The following is an 18,124-nucleotide window of genomic DNA, read 5'->3' on the forward strand; positions in this document are numbered from 1 at the left end:
CCACTTCTCTGATGCAACGCTCTGGTTTTCTGTGGTTTCCATTGAATAACCCCCTCCACTAGAATGCAAGTTCCAAAGAGTATTTCTGAAGTAGCACAGGTTCCCAGATTCCCTAAAAGCTGAAGAAATGAGCAGTTTTTCTTTTGGCATTTCACTATCCAAATACACTCCAGTTCCATCCCATCCCTTCCCTAAACAGGTATAATTATATTTCGGATGTGTTTTGGTCTTCTGTCAGAATACCAGTGAAAAGTTAATCTGGACACTTTGCACCTAATCCAAAGCTCTCCAGTGAGTTTTGGAAATGGTCCTGGTCTCTCCTCTCCCTCCCCTCAGTTGAAAACACTACATGAGGGGGAACTGCAGAGAACTGGCTGAGCACCAAGTTTAGCTGGGAAGCTAAACTGAGATGTGCATATGTAAAATACACAAAGCCTGATTCTGATCAAAGCCAACACTGTAAACCAGCTTCCTGTTAAACCATGAGTTGTGAAGACTCACTGTACAAGAAGGATTGTGTCTGGGGGAGTAACTCAAGGTCAGAGAGCACTGGGCATCCGTGGCTGTAACATCAGGTAATTTACTCCCTGAAATGAAGTCCTGACTGGATCTGTTTTCCTTCCTTCCCTTGCCATCCCTGGGCAGTGACCAGTCTTACGTGATCAGTTTTGTGGTTCCCAATCAGAAGAGGCTGATGGCTTTGGCTGAGCAGAAAGGCATCAGTGGAACCTGGGTGGACATTTGTAACAATCCCACAATGGAAGCGGAAATACTGCGAGAGATTAAAGAAGTGGCAAATAAGAGTAAGTAACACAGCCCGTGGTGCTGGCCAATCTCCTGGGGCTTACCCAGCAAAAACTGTGAGTTATCCTCACTAACTGCTCCTCCTTCTTCCAGCTTCTCTCTGTCTGCCAAAGAGTAACAGTTTAATCAGAGGCAAAGACCACATGAAATTGTTGCCTGTTATCCCAGGAATTTACATACGTTTTGGTCCTATTAATGACTTTATTTTTTGTATTGTTTAAAAAATATCTGAAGGTTTTTTTCAGCTAAATTCTAGAGATAAGTTGTTTGCCTAATACAGTTAAAATAAGGCCCAAAAGAGCTGTCAATTTGGAAAAAAAGTTACAGGACATTTGCTGGTAAGGAAACAAGCAAGAGATTTCAAAGCTCTTTTTTGCCATACAACTTTGTTTCCTACAGCTTTGAACAACCACAACCCTTGTGGGTGTAATGGCTTGAAAGCCTGCTATTTCTTGCTGTGGTACTGAATAATCAAAAGTCTCATCAATCCTTTAGATGAGACTAAATCCTTTAGTCTCATCCCCCTTTAGCAACTGGGGAAGAAAGTCTCTGAAGCATTTGGCACCTCATACAAGGAAGCAGTAAAAGCTGGACTTAAGCACAGGCTAAGCACTGCCTCTTGAACTGTACAGAGGAGAATCTGCCTTTTGAACATGAGAAAACAAGAATGAAAGGCACTATTAAGTCCTGCCTTTAAAAAAAATAAATCAATCTGTAGGTCTTAGGTTTGGGTTTAAACATTTTAATCCATGTTTTTCTGTCAGGAGTTAGGCAAATTACTATCTTTATAGCTTTGTACTCAAACCCTTTGCTTATATGTTCTTTGTACCTTCTGGATAGTAATCTACTATTGAGATACAACTAGTTTATGTGAAACTTTTTTCCAAAACTATTTTAAAGAGATCGTTCTCATTCTTAGTGGAACATAAAGCAACTTCCTCATGAGCAGACACTTATCTGAGTGAGAGGCAGCAGTACATTGGTACCAGCCGAAGAGGCAGAAACGCTCCTTGGTCCCGCCTCTGCTGCCCCCCGGAGGCTGTGCTGGAAATTCAGCTGCCGGTCCATGTCCGTGGGATCGCATTCCCGGCCTACAAACAGGAGCTGATAGCAAACTCCATCCAGTACTGTGCACATGCAGCAGCTCCCTGCGCTGTTCCTGCTGCTCCTGCCCTTCCCTGGAGCCTCCTCCTTTGCTCCCCTCTCTGGCCCATTGCCTGGGCAAGAGAGAGAAGCAGCTTTGGCTGCAGTGAGGCTGTGCATGTGCAAAGACACTGCTTCCAGCTCAAGGGAAAATAAGTGGCTAATGTAACAAAAATACAGAGAAGTCCCTTTGTTTTGAACTCTAAATAAACTCTTAGGAAGGAGGAATTTGGGAAACAAACATTCAACTATGGAAAACATAGAAGTCCTTCATTATACTTTAAATATGAAGCACATCTAACTAGTCTGAGTTCACCTAGTTATTACTACGTTCCGGTAACAAAGATAGAACTCTAGATTCCTGTGTATCCTCTTGTGGCAGTAGTCTCAGAGCTTCAGGCTACACAGGCATTTGTGTCAAGCTTTAGATTTTGCACTGTCACATCCAATGCAAGCTACGAGCACAGTGTATTATTAGAATATTTGCACACTAACCAGCACTCAGCATTGGTGCAGGATTAAATCTGCCTGTGGCCCTCCTGTAAGGTTATTTCATCAAGTAGGACACGGTATTATACAAGCTACAGGGTGCTCACCTTAAATTTTTAGGTAGCACAAATTAGTATTTCATTTGACTTTGTAATCACAGTCATGCTTCTTTCTTCTTGTCCCTGCAGTGAAATTAGAAAGGTTTGAAATACCCATCAAAGTACGGCTGAGCCCTGAACCCTGGACCCCAGAGACTGGCTTGGTAACAGATGCTTTCAAGCTGAAAAGGAAAGAACTGAAAAACCATTACCTCAACGACATCGAGAGAATGTATGGAGGCAAATAAAGCAGCTCTGTTGGCCAGGCAGTTGTGCAGATGGTTCTTCTCATGCCTCAGTTCTGGATGTCTGTGTATACTGTAGATATCACACATTCAAAAACCACACCAAATAGATGACTTTCTGTAATCTCTATCGAGTGAAACAGAATATCTTAGACTCCAAATTCGTAATTATTAGAGATTAGACACTGTTGGTCTCTACATAGAGTTTCATGTGATAATCTGCAGTTTCAAGACAGACATCATTATGTGAAGCAGTATGACCAGGTAATTTTATTATTATTGTTTCTCTAGCATATTCAGACTGCTTGCAACTTCTGTTTAACTCATGCTGAAGTATGATCTATGTTTCAAAGAGTTAAAAATAATGTGATTGTGGTGATTCTTCTGTCATAATATGATGCTTAGCAAAGGAGGAAGGAGGAGTATCTAATGTCTACCGTTCTCCATTTAAAAACAAAACCAACATTAGTCAAGAACTTGCTAGAGATCACTAATAACACACTGCTTGAGAATGGATGGGTTCTTCTGCACATCAGTATCTTGATTATTTACAGTGCCTACAACAGAATATAAAGTACACTTACTGAAATAAAGGTGAACTGAAAAGCTTTCTAAAAACAAGTTATATGAAATTTCATTCAAGAGCATTAAATTACCTGTTTCAACTCCCAACTCACCAAACAGATTTTACTCGCCGCTGTATTTTAATTCAAGCAGAGCTTTCCACTGGGACACAGCGTAGAAGAAAACAAAGACTTGTGCTGCTACAGGGGGTACTGATGAGAAATCAGTGCCCAAGTGCAGGATGCAAAACTTGCATCTCAACTGGCAAACAGCAGTGAAACTGAGGGCAGTGGTCTCTAAACAGACTTGAAACTCAGAGGAGTTTTGGTGGGTTTTATTGAGAGGTGGTTGGTGGTTTTGTTTTCAAGGCACTGATCCTCTAGACCGTGAGTAATGGTACAGGTCACCTGTACAGAATTTAGAGGCTCAGGCTTTAAATGTCTGTCTTTGCTTTATGGAAAGGTATTTCTGTTCACCTTTTAACTATGGTGACCTTAACAAGGCAACCAGAAACCAACTGTAGTTTCCCTGTCTAGTGTTGTTTTACTTACAGAAAAGTAATTTGTGGCCAGGGAATTTTTGTTTTATGGAACTTGTAAAAAGGGACAAATCACTCTTTACAGAAATTCATTACAAAAATGTTCTCTTATTAACTGGAAGTCATAGATGTGAAAGAGTGGGAAGATATAATTTAATAATACTTCATCATTTTTTGTGCCGAATCCTGTACTGTGTCTTCTTTTGAATTGTAACTGAGCTCCTGCATCCCTGCCAGCTCTTCACACTTGAACCATAAGTGCTGTAAAAAGTGAAGGCTCTTGATACTCTTCTACTTTGCACTTTCTTAGTCGTTTTATATATGTTGCTTACATTTTGTACAGCTGTGGCCCTCAACTGCTATATATTATAAATTCACTTGAAAGTATATATAGATTTCTATTCATAATATTTGTGTTGTGTATATGATGGTTAAAAAGAAAAACTATTTGGTATTGTCACTGTACAGAAAGTAAAAGATTTTGTACAACGCTTCTCGAACACACGAGCTTGCAACTTCAGGGCAAGTTTTTTCTTTCATTGCATGTATGTGTATTTTTCTTTTTTTCCAGTTAAAATAGACTTTGGCAAAAATAAATCATGGCTATACACTCCTCAGCTAAATCCTCCCTCCTCCTGGGGACCAACTTGAAACTTCCCAATGCATAACTTTCTCTGCCTAGACCAGAACACTGCCAGCTCATCTTCCAAGAACCCCGAGGGGAAAGAGAAAAAGAAAACGGTGTATAAAGCTGACTGTATCTCATTGTGCATGGAACTACAAGAGTCACTAAAAGGAACAAGGAAATAGCTTTTCTAAAAAAATTAAATTATTATTTTTTTTTAAGACACATACAGTTAGTTTATGACAACAGGAAGTACTTCCCATATCAGTAGCAACTTTTCAAATTACTCAGTCCTGGAGCCAGGTTACCAATTTTTTCTGTGTTAAAAAATGGTCACTATTAAATAGCCTTTAGTCAGCCTGTCAGCATCACAAAAGTGAAGTACATATGAAAAAGATACTTGCACTTGAGTCTGTCAGCAGGCTATAAGACTTTTTCTTTTTTTTAAAGCCATGAATGTATTTATATGAAATGTATTTTATCTTCTGTGTCTTGGTTGACTGAGGATTGCTATTTTAAAAAATATACATACACAATGTAAACATTTCAAAAGTGGAATACAACTTCAATGGTTCAACAAGTCTGTGTTCTGGAAGATCTTTCTGTATTGCACAAGTTGTCTCTAGTTACTGTTCTGTGCCTCCCATTCTGTCTGAAACCAAGCTTATCTTAGAAGGACCTCAAAAGCAGCAGCAATGAGTACAGATATTAAAAACAAAGCCTCCAGGGGGCCTCATTTTGCTTTTAAGGAATGAACTAAATATGGCTGTGCTGCAAAAGGCAATTTGATACACCATCAGCTTTTCAAGCATTTCTGGAGAAGGGAAAGGTTTACATCAGGCTGCCTTCAAAGATGGGGGTTGTTTGCAAATAAAATAACCTGCAGTTTGGAAAGAACTTTATCCTTCATTTTAATGAATTCTGAATCCTTTTTGTGACAGAGCTTGTGAAGAAGAAATAGAGGACGAGCAAGAATGTGTAATTCTTGCCATTAAAAATAAGGAACTGGGATGCAGATGAAGGGATAGTAAATTCCTTTAAAACCATTATGTGATACTTGCTGTATGCTGTGCTTGGCTGAAAGAACATAGAACATGGGACTGAAGTGTGAGGGAGAGGTTCATGTACTACACGTGAAGGTTCCAGAATGCTCAGAGTAGCTGCAAGTTCTTCAGAAAGCAGGTTCAGAATTTAAAATTATCCTCCTAAGTCTGAGAAACAAATTCAAAGAGAAACAAAAGCCAGTTTGGGCATATCCCATATAAGATTCTATTAGGCCCCCTACCTCAAAAAACATGGGGTATCCAGAGAAAGACAGAGTATAACTACCTTTACAGTGGGACTAGAAGGCTTCATCTATGAAGGAAGGTTATAGTTGAGTTTAACTGGCCTGAAGAGGAATGGCACATGACAAGAAATGAGTAACCTTCAACTCCTTGCAACATTACCCTAATGAAGGCACAAAGAGCCATGGCCACAGAAAGAGGAGGAACAGCTGAGTTTACACAAAGTCACATTTACGATTTGACACAGGACTTTAAAACAATTCCTTACTAAATACTGAACTAGCTGCCCAAGCGCTCTGCCATTGAAAGTCTTCAGAGCCTCAATGAAGGTTAAATAAAAGCCTTTAAGAAACAGCTTTGGCTCAGCCCCTTGGATGGGGGCTGGCAGAAGAGTCCTGGTCCCTGTACAAAACCCAGCAGTGATGCTGCATGTAACAGGGGTCATTAAATGGCTTGCAAGGGGAAAAGAAGTCTGAACAGGGACAGTAATGAGTTATTCCCTCAGGAGCAAGCGAGGTCATGTTTAACCACACACTGCACATGTAGTGCCCACTTGGAGCATGACAGGATGCAGAGTTCTGCCTGCCACCTACACCAGGGCTGAACTGCAGGGCTGTGAAAGGAACAGAACACAAGCTGAGAACGTGGGTCACTAATTTTCAGTCAACCTCCCCCAGATCTACCACATCCCAGAACTATAGTTTAAAAAAAATACGTTGTATTCTAATGATAAATTAGTGATGTTCTGCAATTACATGCAAAACAAGAAATAAATTCTCATTATGTATTTGGGTTTGGCATGTTGGGGTTTTTGTTTCTTGGCTCTGTTTGGTTTGGGTTTTTTCTGTTTGTGGGTTTTTTTGGTAGTTTTGTTTTTTTTTCTGACCCTGCCCAATGACTAAGCTCTATTTACATGAGCATAAATAATTTCCCTTTTGAAGGCTAAAATTTACACACTGGAAGCTTAAAAAATAACAAATCTGGTGCTGCTTTTGCATAAGATGATCAGTGGAACTCGCAGTCACTGCTTACGTGGAATTGCAAACTCTGCAGAGTAAAACTGTGAACTTACCTGGATTAATAAAAAAAAAAAAACAAACCCCATTTCCAGGTTACTCGGTGCTGCTGCAAAGTAGATTAGTGATCGCTTTTTAATGTGATAGGATTACAGCAGCCATGGAGGAACAGGGCTGACTGTACTAAACACACATCTGTACTTGGCCTGGCATTTTCTTTGCTACTGGGAGCTGTAATAGGTAGAATCTTGCTACAGCTTTATTGGGGAAAGACATACTAGAAGAAAATCAAATCCATTCTATACTGACATGGAGTTTTAATGAAGCTGATTATCTCAGGTGATTTGTCCAAAACTGTCTTTAGGTGGAAGGATGTAGTCTTGGCATTAGACCAGTGCTAATTAATTTAGACAAGCAGAGCTCTGGGTACAGTGTCTGATCCTCACAGTCCTCACCTGTGCTTTTAAAGCAAAAAATAACTTAAAAAAACTAAAAAAAAAAAAAAAAAAACAAAAAACAAACAACAAAAGAACCCCACAACCAAACCCACCCCACAAACTGCTGCATTTTCCCCTTGTTCTCTCTGAAACACCAATAATCTGGTTAATGAACACTAAGAGATGCAGGTCACTGTGTGTTTGCTACACATGCTTATTCTGCATTTATCCTCACGTCTCCTATTACAGAAGTTTGCCCACCACATCCATCTCCATTACCTGTGAACATCCAGACCCTGAGCAGGAATACCCTTCATTCCAAGACATGACCTCATATCATTAAAATGCTAAAGCAAAAAGATGTCATGTAAGTTTTACTTTTTAAAAATACAGGTGAGGACTATTAGCACTTGGATTTGAAACAGCACTGGACTACTACTAACAGGACTGTTGCAACTACAACTTCAGGGAGTGAGTCCAAATGTTGTTCCAGTACTTTCCAAAAAGTCCCAGCCCTGGGAGGTGTTTCCACGGTTTTTATTTGTTTTAAATAACTAACCTAAACCTTTCCTGTTGGATATAGATCAGCCTATTACTTATGGTGCTCCCCCAGGGAGTGAACACGAAGAATGGATCACTGTTCTCTAGAGCTGCCTGCCCTACTTTCTGTCTTCTGAGTTGAAGCAAACACGAGCTCTCCCAGTGAGCCTGTTTCTGTGAAATTTAATCAGGGTTATTAAACCAGGGCCCCTGTGTCCCCATGTTCAAAATGCAGCACCTGTCCCATCTCCCTATACCCTCTGTGGCAATTACTTCCCAAAGCTTTAACTTCACCACATCCCAGAACACACTTATGTAACAGCGCAACTCTCACCTTGCTGCTTTTTTTTCTTGTTATTTTTAAGACCTGGATCTTGGCTCTGAACACTTGCAGTAGCACAAGACCAATACTGCTGTGAGGAGGGGACATGCACAGGTGGTGACAGTGACTTCTCCAGGACCTCTGCAAACAAACTGCACCACAACCCAAGCTGAATTTTTAACTACTCAGTCTGGATCAGTTTTAACCTCCATACAGACCCCTCTAAGCATTTACTGGCCAGCAGAGTCCTTCACTTCAGAGGAAAGATGCCAGGAAAATTGTTCACACCAACAAAAAACGTACTGTAGAAAAGCAAATTAAAACCTTGCACTGTGGAGAAATATCCATCAAACTCTGGAGTTTGGCTCTCTTGAGATTCTAAATGGATATTCAGCCCTTCTATCTGTAGTAAAAAGTATGACCTGCTGTTGAAACTGCACAAGATAAAAACTCTAAATGCCGGTGAGATTGCAAATCTGTAACGTGTGCAGCCTCCCTGTTCACCTCTGTGCATAATGACAACTGAATTTAAAGTTACCAGATAAACAACCTGGGAGCAGGGAAAACTCTGAGGCACTCAGGGCATACACAGAATTTAATAACAAAAACAACAAAAAACCAAAACATAACTATGGGCACAGAGCTTTTGGAGGGGAAAAAAAAAGAAGAAAACTCACCTGTCTGTCGCAGCACCAACATCTAGCACAGCCACACTGGGAACCACCCAGAGCCCACCCTTTTAACATTCAGGGCTTTCCAGGTCTTTCTGATCAAGGAGCAGACCCTCTTTAGCTGATTGCCAATTGTTTTAATGACTCCCATTAATTCTGCCTCTGGGTATCTAATCACCACAGCTGCTGCTGCTCATGCTCCAGTACTCCACCACCTTTCCTCCCAACACTTCCATGCTTTTCTCTGCTCCATGCCCTTCAAAAGCAAACCTGCTCAGGGAGCCTGCCCAGGGCCTTTGCTATTGACTGCTGTAGTTTTATCAGCAGGGCACTGGGTGACAGCTCTTGTGCAAGAGAGATTTGGATTAGGTATTAGGAAGAAATTCATTACTTTGAGAGTGGTGAGGCTCCGTCAGAGGTTGCCCAGAGAAACTGTGGCTGCTCCATCCCTGGAAGTGTTCAAGGCCAGCCTGAATGGGGATCTGAGGAACGTGGACTAATGGAAAGTGTCCCTGTCCACGGCAGGGGCTTTGAACTGGATAATCTTAAGGATCCCTTCCAACCTAAGCCATTCCGTGATTCTGTGACTAGAACCCGCTCCTATTCGCCCTTATTTTGGCAGACCTGCATTTTCCCAAGCACGAAACCTCTCGCGCCTGTAACTCAGGGAGCCTGCCAAGCGCTCTGTTCGCCGCGCCGAGGGCCCAGGAGGTTTTGCTCAGCTCTCCGCGTCCCCTCGCAGAGGCAGAGGCGGCTGTGCCCGGGTGGCTCCGCCTCCCGCGGGTGCGGTGCCACGATGAACTGCAGCGATGCGCGGCGGCTGCAGGCGCTGCTGGGTGCGGTGCTGCGGGAGCTGCGCGGCCACGGCAACACCAGCGCGGCCCCGCAGGGACCCGGACCCGGCCCGGGGGCGGACGGCTCGCTGTACATCCTGCTCATCATGATCTTCTACGGCTGCCTGGCCGGGGGGCTCATCCTGGCGTACACCCGCTCGCGGAAGCTGGAGTCCAAACACGACCCCTACCACCTGTACATCGAGCGGGACTGGGGCCCCCGCGGCCCGGGGCAGGCGGCCGAGGAGGGCCCCGAGGGGCAGCGGCCGTGAGAGCGCCGGGACCGGCAGGAGGAAGGGTCTGTCCTGCGAGGGCATCGCTCCTGCTGCCCTCCGACTTGGGACTACAGACAGCCAGAGGCTGCGGGGGAAGCGAAACCCATTGCTCTTGTGCAGTCGCACAGCGCGCAAGGCCTGTCGTGCGGTGAGAGCCGTCCTACAACTCTTTGGATTCGTTTGTATCGCTTTTCTACAATAAACACCTGCATTACCTACTGCGGCCTTTCAGTACTTGGAGGGGGCTTATGAAAAGGAGGGAGAGTGAGTTTTTACACGGGCTGGTAGCGATAGGACAAAGGGGAATGGTTTTAAACTAAGAGGAGAGATTCACATTTGCTTTTAGCAAGAAATTCTTCACTGTGAGGGTGATGACACACTGGAACAAGTTGTCCAGAGAGGTTGTGGATGCTCCATACCTGGAAGTGTTCAAGGATGGGGCCCTGGACAACCTGATCTAGTGGGCAGCATCCCTGTCCATGGCAGGGGGTTGGAACTAGATGATCTTTAAGGTCCCTTCCAACTCAAACCATTCTGTGATTACATATGTACAGAGACTTCTCTCATTTTTCAGCTTTAGATCTTAGTTTAACATCTTTTCTTTAAAATCTGTTTGTATTCTACCTTGTTATCTGACCACAGTGCTCTTGCTGCCAGCAGCGTTTTGCAGAATTAAAAGCAGGTCCATTATTGCTGTAGGATGCTGCCTTCTGTCACTCTGGAGCACTGACAGCTGTGCCACGGATTGGAAGGCTCAGGTCTCGTTCTGTTAAAGCTAGATGGGTTTGGCTCACCTGGAAGCATTTATCAAAATAAAGACAGCTTAGAAACTGAAGTTGTTCACATGAGGAAAGCACCACTACTGTGGCTTTGCCAATGCACAGGAACTTTTAAAGCCATCAAAAACATTCTTCCACACACAGAGACGTGTAATTCCAAGAATATCTTTGTACAAGTTAAACTTTAAGATTAAACCAACATACAGCCTATGCTTTCTATAGAAAAAGCCAGGCAGGCAGAGGTTATTTTAGAGGTTCTAGACATGTCAATAGTCTGTGCTTTCTTGGTTTGGGTTTGGGGTGAAGTTTTTTCAGATAAAGATTAATGAACAATTCCAAGGAACAAGTGCTGTCACTAGGAATGCTGCACTACACAATACAAACTACTATTTGGATTTTATACAAACCACAGTGAAGGAAAAAGAAGTTTTGACGTTAACTTCAAAGGAGGAGTGATTTTGGTTATAGACTTAAATTTCCTAACACTCATAAATATTTTGTCCAACAGAAAACCAGTTGTCTTGTACTTGGCAACTGCTGCATCTTGTTCTCTACTGTAACTTTGTGGGGAATCACTTGAAGTGATGAGTTTAAAAAAAAATCCTTGAGAGGACTGGCAGTTACCAAGTCAACCTTGTCACTGTAGAAAAACACTGCAAGATCCACAGACCAAATTACAAAGTATCCTTAGATATCAGTGTCTTGTGAATACCTGGATATTTTAATGACTGCAAAGTATGGAGCAGAGAAAAAATTCAAGTTCCAGAAACAATTTTAGTGGGAGTATATGGCATAGTACTGTATGCCAACATTGTATCAGTACGTGAAACCTTCAGCTCAGCACAGAAAATGCAGCAGTCAGTATTGTGTGGGAAAAAGGATGTTGGAGAAACCAATAAACTGCCAATATTCTTAAAATCCCCTATCAAGTAATTGGACAACAGTAAAGTTCTAGTCATCTGCCAGGATTCCAACGGTATCTCTGGAAAATGAGAATGCTAACTTCAGCCTGGACTTTTGGAGAGTCACAAGCCATATACATATATATGTTATACATCTACAGCTGCAGAAGCCGACTGTCTAATGAACTTTCACACTGGGATAACTCAAACACTGTATCAGACACACTGGAAGATTTTCTGTGAGGATTCCCTTCAGTACAATCAGAATTAAGCTGACTACAACCAAAGCTTCCCCCTCTAAAAATGGGGGGATCACTATGCATGTACAAAACCTTTTATTTACCCTGTCTCAGTGATTAACTTCTCTTTCTGGCTGACCACTGCCCATGAGCAGGACTGGCCTGAGAAGCCTTACAGACTCACAGCTTAGGAATTATTCAGGACCACTGAACTCAGCTACTTTAGACAAGAATAGGGGAAGGACTGTTACAGGTTTCTGAGATCTGCACACATTTAAGTTTCAATGCACTGGACACTAAAATGCGTGCTTGACATATTTTGTTTCATATCAGCTGGTTACTAACTGCTTTCCACTGCTTCATCCTACAGACAAATCTGAAGCAAGGCTGTGGCAGTCCCTCCAAGTACCGCTGATTTCTTCATCTGATTTTCCCTTATCTTCATAATCTACTTCTCCCCCCAAAATGCAAAGTGTGTGCAACATGCTGTATTTAGGTCCTAACTAAAAACAAGGGCTGCCCATGTGAAAAAGTTTGCCCTGCACGACACAGTTCAAAAAGAAAGAAAGCACAAGACCTCCTGCCAAGTAACTTAACTAAACATCTAATTATCTGCTGTTCTATCTGTGCCTTTCAACACCTTGAAGAATCACAAGGTCTCAATGAACTGTAGTAATCTGTGATTTACATCAGTCCATCTGTTCTTATAGTTACAGTTCAACCAGATGTTTAAAGAAGGTAACACCATCGTGCATTAACACACACCCAGGTACTTGAAACACCCAAGAAGAATTCATACTGTGGCATACAGAGACCTTGATAAGTTACTATTAAGCCTATCAGCAACATTCATTTCTTTATGTTTGTTTTAGTAAGTCCAGCACATCCTGTACTGGTTGGAAATCTTGAAAAACCTTGAAGCTGCAAACTCAGCGGGACTGAAGTGAAATAGGCTGCAAGGAGACAAAAATTAGCCACTGAAACTCAACACATTTTTTTCCAGCAATAGTATATTCTAAGGTACCTGTATTACTGATGCAGGGCAAAGTGGCCACTTAGTCTCTGTAGCTTGTTCAATCACTGGACACAAAGGATAACAAGACAGATTTATTTATATTGTTAAATCCAACCTTCTGAAGGAAAAAGCCCAACTATGAATATCCTACCTCTTCTCAGTTAGGAAGAAAAAAGAAAAGCTTGCTTTTCTAGAAAGACCTCCCCGTTCTTTTCTTCAGACCAGGGGGAATTTTGAAAGAGCAATTTCTGAACTCACTTTCAACATACCTGCAAAAACATCTGGCTTGGCACTAACTGATTTATTATTCCCAGCACTCACAAACCCTTACACTGCATCAGCTGTCAGAGCCTTGCTCAGGATCATTACCAGGAGTGACTGCTCGCAAAGCCTCACTGAAATCTCCACCTTCACACACAGCAAGAACTTTCCAATATATTTGGCACCGTTTCCAGAGTACATTTCTAGAACAATCTGTTTCCACAAAACCACTGACCTTGCATTGAGATCTTCATCTTTTCAGTTGTCAGCTTAAAAGCTGCTGTCTGCACTGAGCAAGTGTTCATCAGTAATTTGATGTTAAATCTCCTGTTACCTCGTGAAGCTTTCCTTATTTGAGTGTCTCATTTCTTCTCAGCAGACAAACAGCAGAGGCACAACAACATGTTCTCAGTGAAAATACTTACAACCCAAGGATCTGGCTCAAATTTTGTTTGACTTCATCCAGGTATGTGCTGGACAGCAGCCTAGACTTCAGTAAATTTTAGAGGGAAATGTCAACTTGAGATAGTTACAGCTCAACACCATTTACTGCCTGAGAGTGCTCTGGTGAGGCATTTGCAACAGGATTATTCCAGACACATTTTTGCCCTGACAGAGCTCACAGCCAGCCTGTTCTGCAGTGCCCCAGCACCACACAGCAACAATCAGAACCTACAACACAAGCAGTCAAGATAAGGAAGCCACAACTTATTTCTTGCACTTTTAATATCACAAGAACAAGCTATGAAAACTTCTAATAATAATAAAAAAAATAGAATATCAGGTATGTGGTTTTTGGTTGGTTTTCTTTTTTTTAGTTTTTTTAAAATTAATCTTACAAGAGGTCTTAAACAATTTGAAAAACTTACAAAATATATTCAAGTGTGGAAAGTCATTTTACTGGTAAAACAGCATTTCTTTATAATGTGCTTTTCTCCAGTTAGGGTAAGGAAGTGTAGGCATATCAGAACCATCAGACCAAACTATTCAGACTAACAGAACAAATCCCTTTTTTCCATTCCAAGGAACAGCACAAGTATTTTAAATCAATTTAACTGTGGTATCCTAAAAGAACAAAACAACATAAAACCAGTGACTGATAAAGACAATACAGGGAACATACACAAAAAATCTATCAAGTCTTCAGTTGCTGCAGTTTCATATGTGGAAGTGCTTGGCTCTTCAGCTGGCTTTGTTTCTGGTTGTACAAGAGTAACTTGGTATCAAACAAAAAAAATGGGAGCATGGACTCCAGTTTAGAGTTTGGAGCATAAACATACTCATTTTATAGATGCCCATTGTAAATTTTGGGTATTGCAGCAGAGTCAGCAACAGGGGACACTAAACCAGCTGGATGGTTTCGTACTGAATGAGATAAAAGAATTTTTGTGTTCTCTTCTGCTAATTTAAGCACAGAAGTTTTAGCAAGCAGCACAGAACTAGTATGAAAGAGATTTTTTGTTTGTGCCATTAGTTACTCAGTTGTAAAGCCACTGGTCGACTGTAATAGCTTCATAATCACTTAGTAGAATAAATAAAAATATTTTGCAAACCAGCATTTTCAGTTATAAAGAGCAAGAGCTAATTCTGGTAGTACTGGATCACCCCAAGTGATCCTCATTGAAGATGATGGAAATAGGCAGGAGTAACTGGCACTTCTCCCCAGCCCGAAGCAATTGTGTTCCAAAAAATTTCTCTACAAAACCCCTGGGTATGCATACCAAGTCCCATTCCAGCCACAGATCTTACAAAGTAAGAGTTTAAGCTGGGTTTGTCCAGCTAGGCCAGTTAGTTACCTTCCTAAGTCACATTCCAAGTAGTGGTAGGTTTTTTTGTTTGGTCAGTTTTTTTAATATTAACTGCAGGAGTCAGATTTAAAAGCAGCTTGCATTTGGATAGCATGAAAATAATAACTGAGAATAACATATGGTTGAAACACTGCCTCATATATTCTAAATCTCCCAGTCTGCCTAGAAAAAGCTTAAAAATTACTATACAAATTCAAACTTGGATAAAAATATCCAAAAAGTATTTATTCACATGACAATCTTATCAGGTACTGATATAAGTGTGTGTTCTGGTGACCGCCTTCAAAGTCCAACAAGCCAATGCTACAGTTGCACCCATTACTACATTTTAAAAGGCAAAACCTGTTTTGTGTTTGCAAAGCAGATCTGTAACACCACTTACACAATCAAGAGCAAATTAAACAGCCAGTAGAGTACACCACACCAGTGTCACAGTTCAACAATGCTGTACCAGTTACAGGCATGTTTAGGGTTATGTTGTCTTTTCAAACTTGTATAGGAAATACAAATATATGAACATCGCGTATTCTCTTAAGAACAAACAGTAATTAAATAGAGTGATCCTTTCTTCACTACATACAGAAATAACAACGTATTTACAATATTTACAGTTTTCAAAAATTCTCTTCCTGCACTGGTCTGCAGGAATTCAAATTCTTCAGCCTGAAAAATAGGTACACAACACTTCTGACCATAAACAGCCTCTGAATAGACACAAGTTACTAATTCTACCTTACTGGTGTAAAGACTAGAGGGCCTGAAAAGGAAATACAGTCACCCATTTCACCCAAACACCCCGTTATTTGTGGGATTATATCGCAAACTACAGATGCTTTAGGATGTTCTACACATGTCAGATATTGCTCATTTTCACAGTTTTCTCGATTTAAGCCATAGAACCAGTGAGCTGCAGCTGTAACTGCTTTCAGACTGCTGTTGTCATTGTCACATGGGTTATGATGGGAGTTACAAGCTCCCCTCCTGTATTTTTAGTTACAAGCAAGTGCTCACAGATACAGCTACATTTTGGGGTTTGTTTGTTTGTTTTTCATTCTGCTTAAAACAGAAACAGACCAATTTGAAACAAATCTGCTGATATCCAGATTTACTCTTAAGTTCCCAAGTTAAGACAGACACTCTTAACCTGCAGTCTTGAAAACTATTTTAAAGCAGCTGAAAGCTTTAAACTGCAAATTCAAAGCAAGACACACAAAACACCCCAGAATCAATAATTAAAGGCCATGTTTACAAAGAACATGAAAAATACAGTAAAAACCTGCATGAGAGGAAGATAGTGTTTGTGGTGCAGAGCTGCTGTTCTTGAAAATAATTCAAGCACCTGTTCTGAATAACAGTACTGAAGAGAAAAATGGAAGGCTTCACAGTAATACACACTTTCAGTGCCACTTTTTAACTACAATGGTTCTTGAAAAGACAAAAAGGATTCAAAAGTTGCAGACTTAACATGGGAAAAATAGTCCAAACCTCATAGCAACAGAATGAACAGTTAAAGCAAACAGAAATCATGTTACCAACCTATTTCTAGGTCACTGTAAGACTTCAAAAGAAAAATATTCAGTTTGAAGTCCTTTACATGCATGTGGCAAGTTGTTGGCACAGGAGCTCCGAATCATTCAGCATGCCCTACATGTGAATCCATGTAAATTAACCACGACCAAAGTCTGGGAAGCTCAGACCAGAAGGAAACCCGATGAGATTATTTAGTTCTATCACATCAGAGAAGGTAACATTACCTTTCCAATGGATTGAGAGATTTGCTCCTTTCACAAACAGCAGAAACCACTGCAATCCTTCCCAGCCTCTTACAACCAGGAGTAGGTAGCTTTCGGAATTCCATCCACATGCCATAAGCATCTTCTTCAAAAAAGAGAAGATGCTACTGTAAAAACAGGTCTTTTCAAGTTGAAAAAAAACTATATTTGGTCAGAATTGTACGTGAATAGGATTTTGTACTTAAATAGCAGAGTTTGAGCATTCAGCAGCGGCAGCTCAGCTGCATGTAAGGCATTTGAGGAATGATTCGAGTACAGCTCACTGCCTTCAGCACTTCACTAAATTCAACTAACACGAGCAACCTCTCACATTTTAAGATTATTACTAAAGCTGTGGTCACTGGAACCAACCCCGAAGGATCTGCGGACCTTCCATAACAACAGATGCAACACAAAGAGCGCGTGTGTTCCCTGGGGAGAACAGCTGCCTGCACAGTGGACTCCTTCGTGCCAAATGAGAGAGGTCACTTCCCTGGCAGTCCCTGCTAACTGGCCCAGTCCTGGAAGCGGAAGCAATCCCCGGCGATCTTCCACACGGTGTTGGTCGGGGTGGCCTGTGCTGTCAGCAAGAAGTTCTGATTGAAGTAGCGCTGCTTATCGCCATCAAATTTGACAGTCCCACTTGTCACCACGAGCACTGTTGTCTGGCCTTGAGTAGCTTGTTCTTCACAAGGAGGTATAAAATGATGAAGAAAACAACTCAAACAAAGACTAGCAGGTAAAGGAGCAGGAAATGCACAGAGAGGCTTCGTTCAATGTGGCTGTACCAGCGCCAGGGTAACACCAGCTGGTTCCACAGCGGGGCAGAACAGCTTTGGTGCAGTGTTTCTACACAGACAACGGTGGGTTCGCTCAACACGGCTCTGCAATGGCTTTGCCATTTTCACCTCCTGCTGTTCACTTAGAGCACTATGACAAACACCTCCATTTTTGCTCAGAATAACCTCTCATTACTTGAGATATACACACATATAGGTATTTAGCAAGTTGCATAGACTTTTTCCCCCCGTTATTAGACATTATATCTTTTCCACAGCAGAGCAAAGCAAGTGTGCTTGACCACAGGCTTTTTCCTCACTTATATTCCCAAAATGTCCATTAGAAGCAATTTATTAACTTCTCAGTTATGTAAGCCTTTCTTTAGCAGTTGTTAGTCAGAAATCTAAAGAACTTAACATCTATTCTAGATGTAAAGAAATCAAAGTACACATAGGTTAATAAAGATTTGTTCCACGTTATACTGCAGATCAGGACCAGAGGCCACCATAGAGGTCTCTCAAGGACAACATAACCTGATACGTCAAGACTTTTTCCATACATGAAAATACATCATTTCTGAATATGATCTTAACAAAAAAGTCCTCAAAATATTTTCCCAGACATGAGAAAAAGTGTGGAGTTGCTGCATCTTTTGATTTGTGCTTTATTTATGCACAACTTG

At 41.4% G+C, this 18,124-nt stretch overlaps 3 protein-coding genes across 11 annotated transcripts in view; 2 read left to right on the forward strand and 1 right to left on the reverse strand.

The window, feature by feature from the left end:
- ACSL4 (acyl-CoA synthetase long chain family member 4) overlaps nt 1-6,579 on the forward strand; it is a 37,401-nt gene extending 30,822 nt beyond the window's left edge. For all 5 annotated transcript variants that reach the window (XM_027687071.1, XM_027687070.1, XM_027687067.1 and 2 more), the window contains exons 15-16: nt 646-803; nt 2,625-6,579. In XM_027687071.1, coding sequence (XP_027542872.1) covers nt 646-803; nt 2,625-2,782 — 316 coding nt within the window. In that variant the 3' untranslated portion in view covers nt 2,783-6,579. The remainder of the gene's footprint in view (nt 1-645; nt 804-2,624) is intronic.
- Nucleotides 6,580-9,263: 2,684 nt separating this feature from the next.
- On the forward strand, nt 9,264-13,882 carry KCNE5 (potassium voltage-gated channel subfamily E regulatory subunit 5). The gene is made up of 2 exons (XM_027687074.1): nt 9,264-10,034; nt 13,462-13,882. The coding sequence occupies exon 1, from the start codon at nt 9,278-9,280 to the stop codon at nt 9,881-9,883; it is 606 nt and encodes a 201-aa protein (XP_027542875.1). The 5' UTR covers nt 9,264-9,277; the 3' UTR covers nt 9,884-10,034; nt 13,462-13,882.
- NXT2 (nuclear transport factor 2 like export factor 2) overlaps nt 10,453-18,124 on the reverse strand; it is a 67,542-nt gene continuing 59,870 nt past the window's right edge. For 4 of the 5 annotated variants that reach the window (XM_027687075.1, XM_027687077.1, XM_027687076.1 and 1 more), the window contains one exon: nt 15,095-17,347. In XM_027687075.1, the coding sequence (XP_027542876.1) occupies nt 17,169-17,347 (179 nt within the window). In that variant the 3' untranslated portion in view covers nt 15,095-17,168. Of the gene's footprint in view, nt 10,681-15,094; nt 17,348-18,124 lie in introns of those variants that run through there. The other variant, XM_027687078.1, reaches the window with a different exon arrangement.

This window comes from Neopelma chrysocephalum, unplaced genomic scaffold (genome assembly GCF_003984885.1).
Source record: "Neopelma chrysocephalum unplaced genomic scaffold, ASM398488v2 Primary Assembly neopelma1_73, whole genome shotgun sequence".
NCBI classification, from domain to species: domain Eukaryota; kingdom Metazoa; phylum Chordata; class Aves; order Passeriformes; family Pipridae; genus Neopelma; species Neopelma chrysocephalum.

What these genes read in the sequence shown, in the direction of transcription:
- KCNE5 (XM_027687074.1), top strand. Translation starts at nt 9,278, where the DNA reads ATGGAAAGTGTCCCTGTCCACGGCAGGGGCTTTGAACTGGATAATCTT.